This window comes from Sarcophilus harrisii, chromosome 1, assembly GCF_902635505.1.
Source record: "Sarcophilus harrisii chromosome 1, mSarHar1.11, whole genome shotgun sequence".
NCBI lineage: Eukaryota > Metazoa > Chordata > Mammalia > Dasyuromorphia > Dasyuridae > Sarcophilus > Sarcophilus harrisii.
This window is the reverse complement of record NC_045426.1, coordinates 44,014,439-44,027,437: the sequence shown is the minus strand read 5'-3', so window position 1 is coordinate 44,027,437 and position 12,999 is coordinate 44,014,439. Positions and strand designations below refer to the sequence as shown.

General features: G+C 37.3%; 1 protein-coding gene across 11 annotated transcripts in view; it reads right to left on the bottom strand.

Annotated features, from left to right (window-relative positions):
- ITPR1 (inositol 1,4,5-trisphosphate receptor type 1) overlaps window positions 1–12,999 on the bottom strand; it is a 386,707-nt gene that overhangs the window by 199,111 nt on the left and 174,597 nt on the right. For all 11 annotated transcript variants that reach the window (XM_031954255.1, XM_031954269.1, XM_031954258.1 and 8 more), the window contains 8 exons: window positions 10,344–10,498; window positions 7,775–7,874; window positions 7,152–7,312; window positions 5,823–5,964; window positions 4,875–5,033; window positions 2,605–2,777; window positions 1,406–1,525; window positions 284–478 (listed from right to left, as the gene is read on the bottom strand). In XM_031954255.1, coding sequence (XP_031810115.1) covers window positions 284–478; window positions 1,406–1,525; window positions 2,605–2,777; window positions 4,875–5,033; window positions 5,823–5,964; window positions 7,152–7,312; window positions 7,775–7,874; window positions 10,344–10,498 — 1,205 coding nt within the window. The remainder of the gene's footprint in view (window positions 1–283; window positions 479–1,405; window positions 1,526–2,604; window positions 2,778–4,874; window positions 5,034–5,822; window positions 5,965–7,151; window positions 7,313–7,774; window positions 7,875–10,343; window positions 10,499–12,999) is intronic.

The window sequence follows — 12,999 nt, the reverse complement described above, 5'->3', positions numbered from 1 at the left end:
GGCATTACTTTTTAACAGAGGAGGTCCCAGACCCAGAGAGGTATAACATCATTATCAATGGAGAAGCAACTCTAACCCAAGGCTCATCCAACTACAAGTTCAAAGCTCTTTCTCCTATACTACACTATCTCGCCTATAAATTAATTCCAAAGTCAAACTTGCTTTGTTATATCATCATATGATCTGGAGATAAATTTCTGCCTTTACAGAAAGCAAACTGGGAATTCCTGCCTCTGACCCCAGGATTCCCATGTCAGAGTCAAAATCCAAGCACTCTAATCACCTGTAGTAACTGAGGACATCTCGGTCTTCCTTTTGCCCTTCTTTAGCATCCTGAGCTAGCTCTCGGACACTCTTACTACGAATCTCTTTGTTGCTGTCTCTCCAAAATAGCCACACTTCCTCCTCATCTTCCCCAGCTTCCAGAGGATTTTCACCAGTGGAGACTCCTTCAAACTCAAAACGAGAAAGAACCAACCTAGATAATGAGGAGATAAAAACCCAAGATCATTAATTTAAGCTCTTAGGGCAAGCCACTTTAACTCTGGAGATGTTATAAACTTCATGCTTGGCAACAAAACAGGGTTTTTGCTCTCTTGTGTAAAGTACATTGAATCCCTTTCCCAGGAGCTCAGCCCAGAAAATGATCCAGGCATTTGAAAGTAAAATATCATAACCTCACACTACAAATGCCCAGAGCCTATAACAAATTAAATTGTGCCTGGGAAACATTTATATAGCCTAAAGTCTCAAATTAGATCGAGCTTGGTAGACAAAAATCCCATCAACAAAATCTCAAGGGCATATTTAGAGTTAAAAAAATCAAAAATATAATCTTCTCCTATCTGTGTTGAAATACTTTTTCAGGACAGACCTCCTTCATATAGACCATATAGATAGATATTATTGTCACTATGGCACGGAGTGACATATGTGCTATTTTCCACCCAAACAAAAAATGTCAGGATGACATTTCAGGAATCTTTCTTTCAGTAAAGTATAGTCACAGTGAATAAAAATTACTTCCTTTCAGATCTAAAGATGTTTAACATTTTTACACAATTGTAAAAACTTCACATTAAAACTGAGTGGCTAAACAAATGCTCACATTTTAATTGGTATCTCAACTGAGCCTGGCCAAATGAAAGCAGTAGAACCATCTTGAAGAAATATGAATGATCTGCATGCAAATTAATAAGACAGCACTTTCCAAAAGAAACATCCAATGCCATCCTATTTTGGATAATTATATTTTCCACCAACTACGATTCCTTCAATGGTTTAGATTCACCCTTGTTGATGGTTGGGCAATAAACAAACACTAACTGGCTGATATACACTGACATACACTTTCTGTACCTAAACCCCCATCTCTCCAATAGCCTTAAAATCATATGCAACTCACTTAGTCTCAATCAGTATGTCAGCATTGGTTGGATTCAGCACAGCTTTACAGATCAGTTCTTGGGTCACCGGAATTGACTTGTTCATGGACACACACAGGTCAGAGAGATAATCTAAGAATCTATTGGGAAGTAAACACAAAAATAGGCATTCTCTTCAGATAACAGAAATTCTTTCCATTTAAGACCCACGTATTGAGATGCCCTAAAAACAGCTAATAAAGCTACAGTTGATATTTGTACAGTGCTTTTCTATTTGCCAAACAAAGCAATGTTCTAAGGAGGAGCATGATCTGTGAGGTTCCTAAGAGTCCCCATTGCCCACTAATAGTATCAGAAACCCTAAATCTGGACAGAGGAAGAAGGCATTTAAAGGAGAAGAAGAAAAGCAAAAATGTAAGACAAGAAGAATTCATAATAGAGGGAGACAAAGAGAGGTATGTGATGTACTATAAGCATTCTGAAGGTCATATAAGCCACGTCTTCTTAAACTTTTTCCATTCACTGTACCTTTTCTCCTGAGGAATCTTTACATGTACATATGTATACAAATCAAACATTTATTGATAATAAATCATAATTTCGTGACCACATACAGTTGGGAGACCCCACATGAGATTGTGAACCACAGTTTAAGAAGCTTGGATCTAGGCCATCTACTTCATTTAGCGAGGGGGGAAATGAGGCTGACAGAGGGGAACTACTTATAGAGGCAGTATTCAAAGCCTAGATTCGCTCTTAGGAGGCCTGCTTCCAAATCCAGGAGCAGGAGCAGCAGCGTCCCACCAAACATTCTCTCAATAAGTAACTTCACTGGCTGTCTACCGCTGGTCTAGTCAGTGTCAATATATGTGGCCATGAAGTTAACATAAGGGGTTAAAAACAGCTTGTGTGCATGTACATCATTTGGTAACTCTTGTGTTGGTTGATGTGTGAATCAACCAAACAGCAATTCCCTCTGGCCACAGTGATTTCTCCCCTGTCAAGACTCTAGATCAATAAGAAATGATGGTACCCTCTGCTTTCCTAAGGGTGAGAGTTGGGCAAGTGACTTGGAAAAAAAATCCCAAAGGGAATTACCAAGCCCTGGTAACCTCAAGGAAATATAACTGAAGAGACCTGGGCTCATCTCATCCAGGTAAGCTTCCCTAGCCTAATAGCCTAAGTATCTGACTGTCCCCCAGCTTTGGGTTCACCTCACCTGGGCTCCCGATTTTTTCTCACGAGGCTGACAAAGGTGTCAATCTCTGCAGCAGTGATATGCTTCTCCAGGAGTTTCCGATTGTTGTGAAGCAGAGCTGTGATCGTGTCTTCTGCCAGGACATCATAGCCAATTTGCTTCTGCATGAAGCCAAATTGCTTGGCGATGTACTCCTTTGGGAGAATAGGGTTTGGGGGGAGGAGAAGCCATTTGTAATCGTGTTCAAAATGAAAGAAAAGGGCACCAATTCACTGATCAGAATCAAAACTTCTATGGAAAATGAAGTCACTGTGCCCAGATTTTTACTCTGGGAAGAGGATGTCCCTCAAAGTAAAAGCTAAAATGTTCTCACCTTTACTAAATCTGACAAGTGAATATAATTGAGCAAAGCATCATTTAATGTTTTCAGGTAGAGTGTTTCATTAAGTGCACAGTTTGAATTTTAAACTAGCAACAATTTTAAAAGGTCAGACTTTGTTTATTAGCTCTGAATTTATTACTAATTCAACAGGATCTAATTGTTGCTCTTTGCTCTGTTCATGCCGAGTAGATGAATATTAATCCTATTTAAGTCCTTTTGAACAGTCTCATCTCAATTTTTCTCTCTCAAAGATCTATATGAATTGAAATAAATCCCTCTAATCATCTCTATTCTGTAGTTAAAAAAAAAAAAAAAAGCAAAGGCAAAAAACCAAAAACACCTGCTTTCAAGATTGTAGAACATTCTTATTATAATCACTATAAATATTAATAATCCCATTTTATAAATGGGGGAACTGAGACTCAGAGAGGCAAACAGACTTGCCTGAATTTGATAAATAGTAAATAACAGAGCCAGCATTTGAACTCAGGCTTCTCTTGAACTTTTTACTACACAATGATTTTCTCTGATGATCTAGGCAGGAGTTCTTAACATGAGATCCATAATCTTGGTTTTAAATATTATAATAATAACATTTTGAAACAACTGGCTTCCTTTGTAATGCTAGGGAATCAGAATGAAAGGTAGCTAAGTGTCAAAGTGAATAGAGTGCTTGGTCTAGAATCATGAAGATTTGAATTCAAATCCAGCCTCACACATTAACTAGCTATGTGGCCCTGGGAATGTCATTTAACCTTTTGCCTCAATTCACTCAACTATAAAGTGGAGACAATAACAGCATCTATTGCCCAGAGGATCAAATGAGATGATGATTATTATTATTTAGTGCAATTCCTGAAATAATATAAATATTGTCTATCATCATTATCATCACCATTATCATCATTCTTTGTTTTACATTCATCCTGTTTTTATGCATTCAAAAACATTATGTTGAGGTGTCCAAAGGATTTATCAGATTGCCCATGGGATCCATGACAAAAAATAGTTTAAAATCTCTGTTCTAGTGGAACATTTCTAAAGGCAAGCAAAGTGGTATTAAATCACAATTTACCTACATTAAGATAGTGCCTAAGTGTACCACTATGGTACCTCATTTGAAGACTTGAATAAGGCAGATAATTATCCTTCCAGGACACAGACGTTACCTATCTAATCCTGCTGTCTTATTAGTCTACTGAATTATAATATATTACTAATTGGATACATGTTTTGAAAATAAATATCTTCTTCCAATATGGCACAGAGGTGGCTGACCCTGAATTAATTCTTGAAGGCTTTGCCCACAGAATGAAAGCTCAGAAAGGTGCCCTACAGTGGAAAGAAGTCAGAGGAGGAGTCAATGATGGACAGAACATCCTTCATTTGAGGAACCCTCTTAGCAATGTTTGAGGAGTCATTATTTGCACCTATAAAACATACTTCATAGGACTGGTGAAAGGCTCACATAAGATAAAGCTTATAAAGTGCTTTATGAGACAAGAAACACTAAAATTAATTATTATTACCAGGTAGGAATTTGGGTCTGGAACTAATTTCTAAAAATTTCCTCACAGCCAACATTCTGGTAAGAGAAACCTAAAGTACAAATAACCTAATCAAATGAAAAGGAAAAGACACCATGAAGATAATGTAAAGTTCCACAAGAAATCAGGATGAAATCATATTAAATAAAACAATGGGTTTCATGGGATTTTTGTCAGGATCTTTAGCTTCAATGTATCTCTGATATCTAGAAAAGACTTGGCATCTCCCTAAGAGTAGAGACGCAATGATTTCTACCCTATTTCTACCCTATCCATTAAGAGAAAAATCATTTAGGAAGTCAAGTTCAATTAACAATTCCCTCTCCCACCAACTGCTGATCAGATTGCAGCCTGTTCCACACCTGGTTCTTCCTGTAGTCCTGTTGTGAATGTCTTAACACCCTGTAGCACAGACGGCAGATGTGTCTGAAGGGAGCATGTCGTTGATCTCCCAGCTCCTCCAAGCGGAGCATCGGTCCATCACCACAGTCTGTAAATGGGGCTTGCAGTAGCTTGAAAATCTATAAAGTGTTTTAGAAAGAAAAGGAGGGTTCTCACCATCTTTGAAAAGCCATGCTTTTTATTAGTTTCTAGACGGTCCCAAAGTAGATAACAGAATTTAATGAGCCAAAAGCAACTGGGCACTTATTGAGTACAATATGCTTTACATTCAGTAGCTAGATCATAAATATTTCATCTTTAGTTTATTCAACAAGTATTTATTCAGCTTGTTGACTGACTGTGGAAAGAAAGGTTTGAAATATCAAATCAAGAGACATTTATTTTGTGTGAAGGACTTAGTTAAGCACTAGGGAAAGGGCAAAGTTAAAATGATGTATGGTCTCTAACTTCACACAGTTGATAATGCAAATAGCACAATGTAATAATCTTAATTTCCCAATATTTCATTTAAGACCTGTAAGAAATTAACATTTTCTAAAGGATACCATTTCTCTTTAATAACTCCCTACGATCATCATCCACAACAATTCAGTTCCCAGCCTAACCAACTGAGTCAGGAATTATAATGATGGAATGTCTTGGGGTCTGGGGATTATAAGAGGGGAATGAGAGGAAGGGAGATTCATGAAGGGGTTGGGAGGAAAAAAGATTTATAACTGAATATCTAATCTACCTCTTGTAAATCTATAAAGTCATTACTTAAATTTATTAGGAAACCTTAGCTCTAGAAGTCAGATGCCCTTAGGCCTGAACAAGTCTCTTGTGGGGGAATTGCACAAGGAACTCTATAGGAAGAATGATTCCATTCATTCTTTACAAACTCTCCCTTGTCGTGGAGCCCAGCTGACCTGCTTGAGAATATTCTGTTCTCTCATCAGTTTCTGACGTTCTCTGTTAGGTTTGGAGAACACTACTTCAAGCACATCTTGACCCGAATTAGTTCCACCAGTGACAAAGTAAACTAGATCTTCAAGTAGCTTGGTCACAGATCTAGAGAAGAAACCAGAATCACATACTCTCAGAGTTGGAAGGAACTTGGAAAAACATTGAGTTAAACCCATATTTGAGTAGGAATCCCTTTCACATTATTGCTGATGAGTGGTTATCCCAACTCTGCTCAGAGACCTCCAGTAAAAGGGAACCCATTAAAGCCTCCAAGGGAGTCTAGTTTATTTATGAAAAGCTCTTAGGGTTAGGGCGTTTTCCTTTATGTTAAGCTTCAATCTTTCTCTCTGACATTTCCAACCCCTTTTCTTAATTCTGTCCTCTGGGGCCAAGCAGAACAAGCTAAGACTTCTCCAACACAATAGATGTATTCAAATACTTCAATCCACGTGGCAACTTCATTTTGCCAAACTATAACTTCCTCCAGAAAGCCAAAGACAATTATAAGTACATCAAATGTTTGAGGAGTATTTGAAATATCTTCTTCTCCTTTCTTCTTCCATGTCTTCTCCAGTCTAAACATTTCTAGTTCCTCTGGTAAGCTAAAGACCTTCAATGGCAAATATATTAATTACATAATGAAATCAGGAAGCATGAAATAAACAAATTATGATGTGTGTGTATCTATATCTATTTCTATTCTACCAATAAAGAGTTTATAGTCAGTTTTTTATTATAAACTTGTGGATTATATGATGTACAAATTATCAGCAACAAAATGTTCATTCCTTCTTGGTCACTAGTTTAGTAACCAAGCTCTTAATCAATAAATCTTCCCCCAAACAGAAGTTTTTCAGAACTGGGGGCAAAAAAAAAAAATAGATTACAGAACAAAAAAGAAAGGATTTCGAATTGAAAGGAACTTCAGAAGACAATTAAATCTGTCTCATTTTACAGAAGAAGAAACTGAGGAACAGAGTTAAGTGACTTGTCCAATATCACAGAGCTGGGACTCAGGTCCTCTGGCTCCAAATCCACTTTCTATTCTACTCTGCTGCCTTTCATTACTGAAAATTAAAAGTTGAAATTACCAGTGATTTAGGATTCCAAGCATTTGGTGAGAAAGTCAGTGATCAGGTTCATGAAGAATGGGTAAAAGTCTGCTCCCTTTATAAGTAGCAGCAAGACTCCAAGATGGTTCATGGGAAGAGGTCACAAGTGCCTAATAACTGCATATTTTACCCTACTATAAAAGCCAGAAAATGCATTTCTTCACTTCCTCATCCTTTTACCTTCTTTCATTCTGTGTGATAGTTCCCTTTTCCAGCTTGCCAGCTATCGATCCCAAAACCTTGCTTGCATCATTGGCAAAGTCCAAATCCCGAACCTCGGCAGGAGACACCGGAACTATGGCAAAAGCTTCCTTGTCTTCTTTCACAGGAGATGTGCCAATCTGAAACATTCAAAGAAATCCAAGAAATGAAAGGGTTAAGAGGCCAGGCAATGGAATTTCAATTGGCTTAACTATATAAGGAGTGGAAATGGCAAAATTTTTCATGGGCCTTATATTTAAATATCAATTGGAAATTCAATGGTCTTCAAGTTTATAAGCCAAACTATTGTTAGCAGCCAAAACTGTTCTTAAGACAGGCATGAAAATCCAGGTAATTGCATAAGCTTAAAGACCAGAAGCTAAACTAAATAGTCTTATTATTTCTACAGCTCTGAGCTTGCTTCATTTCAGGTCTCTCTCTGCAGAGAATTCTTTGGGAGAACTCTAGTTTGGCCATGTTCAAGTTGGTCATGAATCAACAAAACTTGACAGGCTGGTATGTTTCCCTTCTGGACACAATGAAACCTTTTTAGTAGGGATCAACCAAAGACCCAAAGTCAGCAGCCAAGTTCCCAGACTTACTTTAAGCATCACTGGTTTTTCTTCTTCCTTGTCAATGGGGATATTTGTGCTGTGAACCCAGGTATTAGTGCACAGGTGTCTGAGCCTGACATAGGAGTTCCTAAAGGCAAATAAGAATTTAGCATTTGAGGGCATTTTAGGTCATTTTTTGTAATCATCATGTTCCAAAACATCCCACCTATTCCTTTCCTAAAAGTAAATGCACAAAAGATAATTGGTGGGTTTTGTTTTTTTTTTTTATTATTGTTTTTTGGTGGATTTTTTTTGCCATATACATTGCAATACTTATTTTTTTTTTAAGCATCTAGTCTCACCAAGTGTTCAATATCTGTCAATTTAGGAAAATGGTTAATTTGTTTGTCCCAAACTTACAATCTTTTCAAATTCTCAGACCTGGCATATTAAAGTGATCAATTCCTATGACAAGTATCCTAGTATCAACTTCTTAAATCCTATAGATTTTTTTTTTAAAATCAACGGAACTATATCTCCCCAAATTAAACATTTATTGAACGATTGATATGTTAAGCATAAATGTGGATGTAGGACATGGAAATACTAAAGGAACAGTCTCTGTTTTTAAGAAGTTGCGTTAGCTGCACTAATAGGTAACAATAATATTATAAGGTGATAATAAGAATCTGTTCCCCGGGGAAATTTTCTTTAAATATTTAAATGGATCTATCATTTTATTGATTGAGGAAGGAGGCAATTTCCAACCCAACCATACCTGCCCAGTTTGTGAGAGTCTCACGCACATTTCTAAAACTTAGCAAACTTTCTCATCAGAAAGGTACCAATGCAGCACCAAAGCCATCTCTCTTTTTTGCTAGGGGACCCAGTCAGTCCTTAAATTCTCATTATTATGTAATTTTTTGATGACATTCTTTATGCATTTTTAAATCTCTTGTTGGTTATTTGTTGCAGCCTGCTCACACCCACTTTGAATTTTTCCTCTATAAAATATTCACATTTAGTTCTTTAGAAGCAATGCTACTCTGGGTATCTCTTCCAAAGCACAACACTAGACAAATGATCAAATGGATCTTTCTTTCATTGGTCTCTTTTTTATTGGTCAAGTACTCATCACTTCTGAACTGGTCCACAGCAATCCCCTCCTAGCCAATCCCTTCCCACTCCCAGTCTCTCCTCTATCTTACTGACTTATAGGTTTTCCTAATACAGATATAATCACATTTTATCTCTGATCAAAAAGTTCCTGCATTTCCTCATTGCTTGCCAAATAAAAAGCCTGACATCCAGGGCCCCCTTGTAATTTGATTTCAACTTTATCTCCCATCAATCTCCACAAATAGACAATAGTTTTTCATTTTGGGCCCCTCTTCATTCTTTTACTGATGCCTGAAATATCTTCTTCCAACCATGTCAACTTACTGAGGTTCCATCTTTTTTTTTCAACATTCATATGAAATGTCACATCTCCGGGAATCCTCTTGGATTCCCCTTTTTGGTCAAAAGTGATTACTTACTCCTTGGATCACTGACAGTCTTTATCATTAGTCTGTCAGGTTCTAAAGGCAGGTACTTAAACTTACCTTTGTAGCATCTTCAATTCTTAAATTCACTTGTTCTGCACATAGCTGGCATTTCCTAATCTTTTATGCTTAATGTGTGAAGGAAATATACCTCTTTCCCCCAAAAGCACAACAAAGTTAAAATCTTATAATCAGTATATTCATCAGCATCCTTAGTACAATCCACTGAGCCATTCAGCAGTTCCAATACACCATTACCAACAATATTTTCTTTCTTATTATTTCTTCATTTGGTCAGCAGCACCCAATCAGAAAGGGGGAAGGAAGATGAGAATAAAAACCACACTGAAAATAATCAACTTGAATTAGTTTCATGTGTTTTCCTGACCATGGTACCTCATAATTAGGCCCTTTAGATTCCTATTTGATTACAAGTTTGAGGTGTGATTACTGAACATTTATATAAAGGTAGAGAAGGCAAAGACTGGACTTAAAATCAGAAAAAGTAAGCTTCCAATCTGAGCTCTGCCATGATTTCTTATATGACTTCAGGGAAGTCACTTCTTCCGTCTGGGACCTGGTTTCCTTGTAAAAGAAGGAGGCTGTACTAGGAAACTACTAAGGTCTCTTCTGCCTTTTCTTCCAAAGGAGTTCTTCCAAAGGAGTTTGACTCCTCCAAACACTGGCTACTTAATACAAAACTGGCCTTTCTTAGGAAAATCTGGATGTACAGTTTTTCTTTCTACAACAGTGGTTGGTTTAAGAGATGACAAAACAATGCATTTGTCAGATCACTGGACTGGATATGAGAGACCTGAGCTCTTGATCTTTTACTATTTGATATTGGTCAGATTACAATTTTTCCTTGTCTCAGTTTCCTTGTCTGTAAAAACAGAAATGATATAGTCTTCTCTGCCTCCCTCAAAGGGCTACTGAGAAAAGACAAATGAGAAAATATACAGGGAAGCAGTATGTAAATTTTGAAGTTCTATGCCAACCTACAGGAAAGAGGCACCACTATTAATTTCGGTTCCAAGTCCTGACTCCTAAAAGGAAGGGTTTTTCTTTCATACCTTGGAACAAGGCTATCACCCCCTCGCAAAGTGGTAGGATCTAGCTCAAAGATAGAGGAGATATCGTTTCCTTCAGGCACAGAGACCAGGGAGTACGCCATCTTTTCTTGGGCATTTCGTAGCCTGCTTCGTGATGTGTCCTGATCAGAGTCCATCTGAGGAAGAAAATTCATGAGACAGTCAGAGACGTGATTTGCCAAAGGCCACATGTACTAAAAGCATCCTCTAAGCCGAGAAGAATATCAGGTACCAAGACGAATGACTCTGAATGCCAGGGCTGGCAGAAACTACACCTCTGTTTCAAAAAGGTCATAAAAGTTGACAATTAGCACTTTGGCCAAAAAAGTTAAGCAATGCTTTTAAATCACCCTTGGTTGGATAAACACTTCTAGTGTTCCATGAAAGTAATTCCACTGGTGATAAAAAAGGAATTTAGTTCCTTTAACAAAACCAGCCAGAAATCTAAAAGCATTTAAGAGGTCCAATTCATCTGAGAATTTTGTTCTGAGTGGTGGTCCACATCTATTCTATTAAAGGAACCATCTACTTTTTACAGAAGAAATATTCAAGCTGAGTAAACCCAATGCACCTACAACAAATGTTCTTTCGAGAAGGCTCAGATTCTAACTCATTCACTCACTTTTTGTGTGATTTGGGGCAATTCATTCATTAACCTTTCTAGATATGAGTTGTTATTCCACTTGCAACACGAAGGGGTTAAATTCAAGGGCTTTTAAAATATCATTCTATATACTAGTCAACAGTATAGATTATAAAAGCAGATGGGTTCAGTTCATTTATCCAGAATCAAATAGAAAAATATGTTTGAAATAATTTAAGGCTGACAGCCTTGTACTGAAACATTACAAACCTGGGTTAGCAAGAAGCCAAAAATTTCTGAGAACAAAGGACATTAAACAACCTGGGCTTTTTGGAGAAGTTATAAAATCTCCTTTTAAGGAAATCTTTCAAAAATAGATCAGATGCCCATCTACCTGAGTTATTTCAAATTTTAAAGCAAATCTTGACAAGAAGCTTGGTTTTTCAAGATCCTTTTTATTCCTGGGATTCTATATGGATGAGCTTGAGTTCCCCCTGCTACTGAAGCATAAGAAAAATGCCTTAACAGTCAGCAGTTTCAGTTATTTGGTGACAAACTACAACTAGAAATAACAGGTTTTTCAGTTTTCCTAATCCTTTTGTCTTGAACAGAACCTTTGTCCTCCAACAACAAAGAAAACAAACAAGTTAAAAGATATCCACAACAAAGGAGCCAGATTCCTCCTTTGAGGCTCAATTATCTTTTGGGGCAGGCTCCCCAAGGTTTGCCTTTTTCGTTAACCATCTGTCTTAAGCATTTTCTTCAGCATTTGAGCATTCCACCACCACTATCCCTGAAACACATTCAATATCTAAAACTTGTCACTTCTTCCTCCTCATTTTCTCCCTCATACTTTTTAGTGGCCAACTGAACCGAACTCCAGTTGGCTTATATTGTAGAAGCCATACATAGTCCAGGACCCACAACAGAGTATGAAAATGTCAGACAGGCAGGACTGATCCTGACTGGATGGAGTCTGTTATAGCTCACATAACCTGCAAAGCATTCCACACATCTTTTCAGACCCAAACTCTGCAATGGCCACTAAACAGAGGAATATAGCCAAGCCGTGACCTGGTGACTAAAACTTCAGAGAAACATATGAGAAGGTCAAAGAGAACCTGAGGTTGCAAGAAGGCAGCTCTGTCCAGATCTTAGCTACTCATACTTTCCTGACATCTTGGTCCAAAGTAAGGCAAATTAGATCATAGCCATGTTGTTGTGCAGGCTACTTTTGCCATCTAGTGGGCAAATTGCAGAAATCAATAGAATCAACCCTAAACACTAAAAGCTTTCCCATTTCTCTTTTTTAAATGAATGTTCAAAAGGTACCCTTAAATAAAATAACATCAATCATTAAGGGAAAGGCAGTACATTCAATAAGAAATTAACAGGGGGAAAAGTTAAGAGCAAAAGTAAAAGAGTAAAATTTTTTTACACCTGTCATTTCCCAACTTTTCTATTTTTCTGCTAATGGGACCCAAATTAGCAGAAAAGTGAGTTAAGGGGTGAGCATATTAGCAATACAGGCAACTTCCTGAGGGAGGAACAGGGATTGATGCCTCATGGTGGTGGCAGTGAGTTATATCATTCTCAAAGCCCTCATGTTATCCTTCTCATACGGCAGCTACAGTTTTGAGTAATGTCCAAAATAATGAAACTGTGAGTTCTACATAAGTATATCCATAGCCAACGTCACAGACACTATGCTCTCATCCTAGCTCTGAAAAGGAGAATTCTCAGTTACCAATGCCAGGATTTTTTGCCTCAGATCAGCTATCCCTATAATTCAAACTTTAAAATAACTTATAAGTATAATCATGAAACCAGTTAGTAATACTTTATAAAATCACAATGAATGGGCAAACATCAGGATTTTCTAAAAGGGGCATTAAGCATATTTTAGAAACTAGAAACTAGTAAACCTGATATTGATCCCAGAAATTTTCTAAATAAATCATTAAATAGAGTTCCAATCACTTACATAGAGAAAAGGTGATCATTAGGAATTAGCATGGGACTATTCCCATAACAACATCATATATTGAGAAGAGA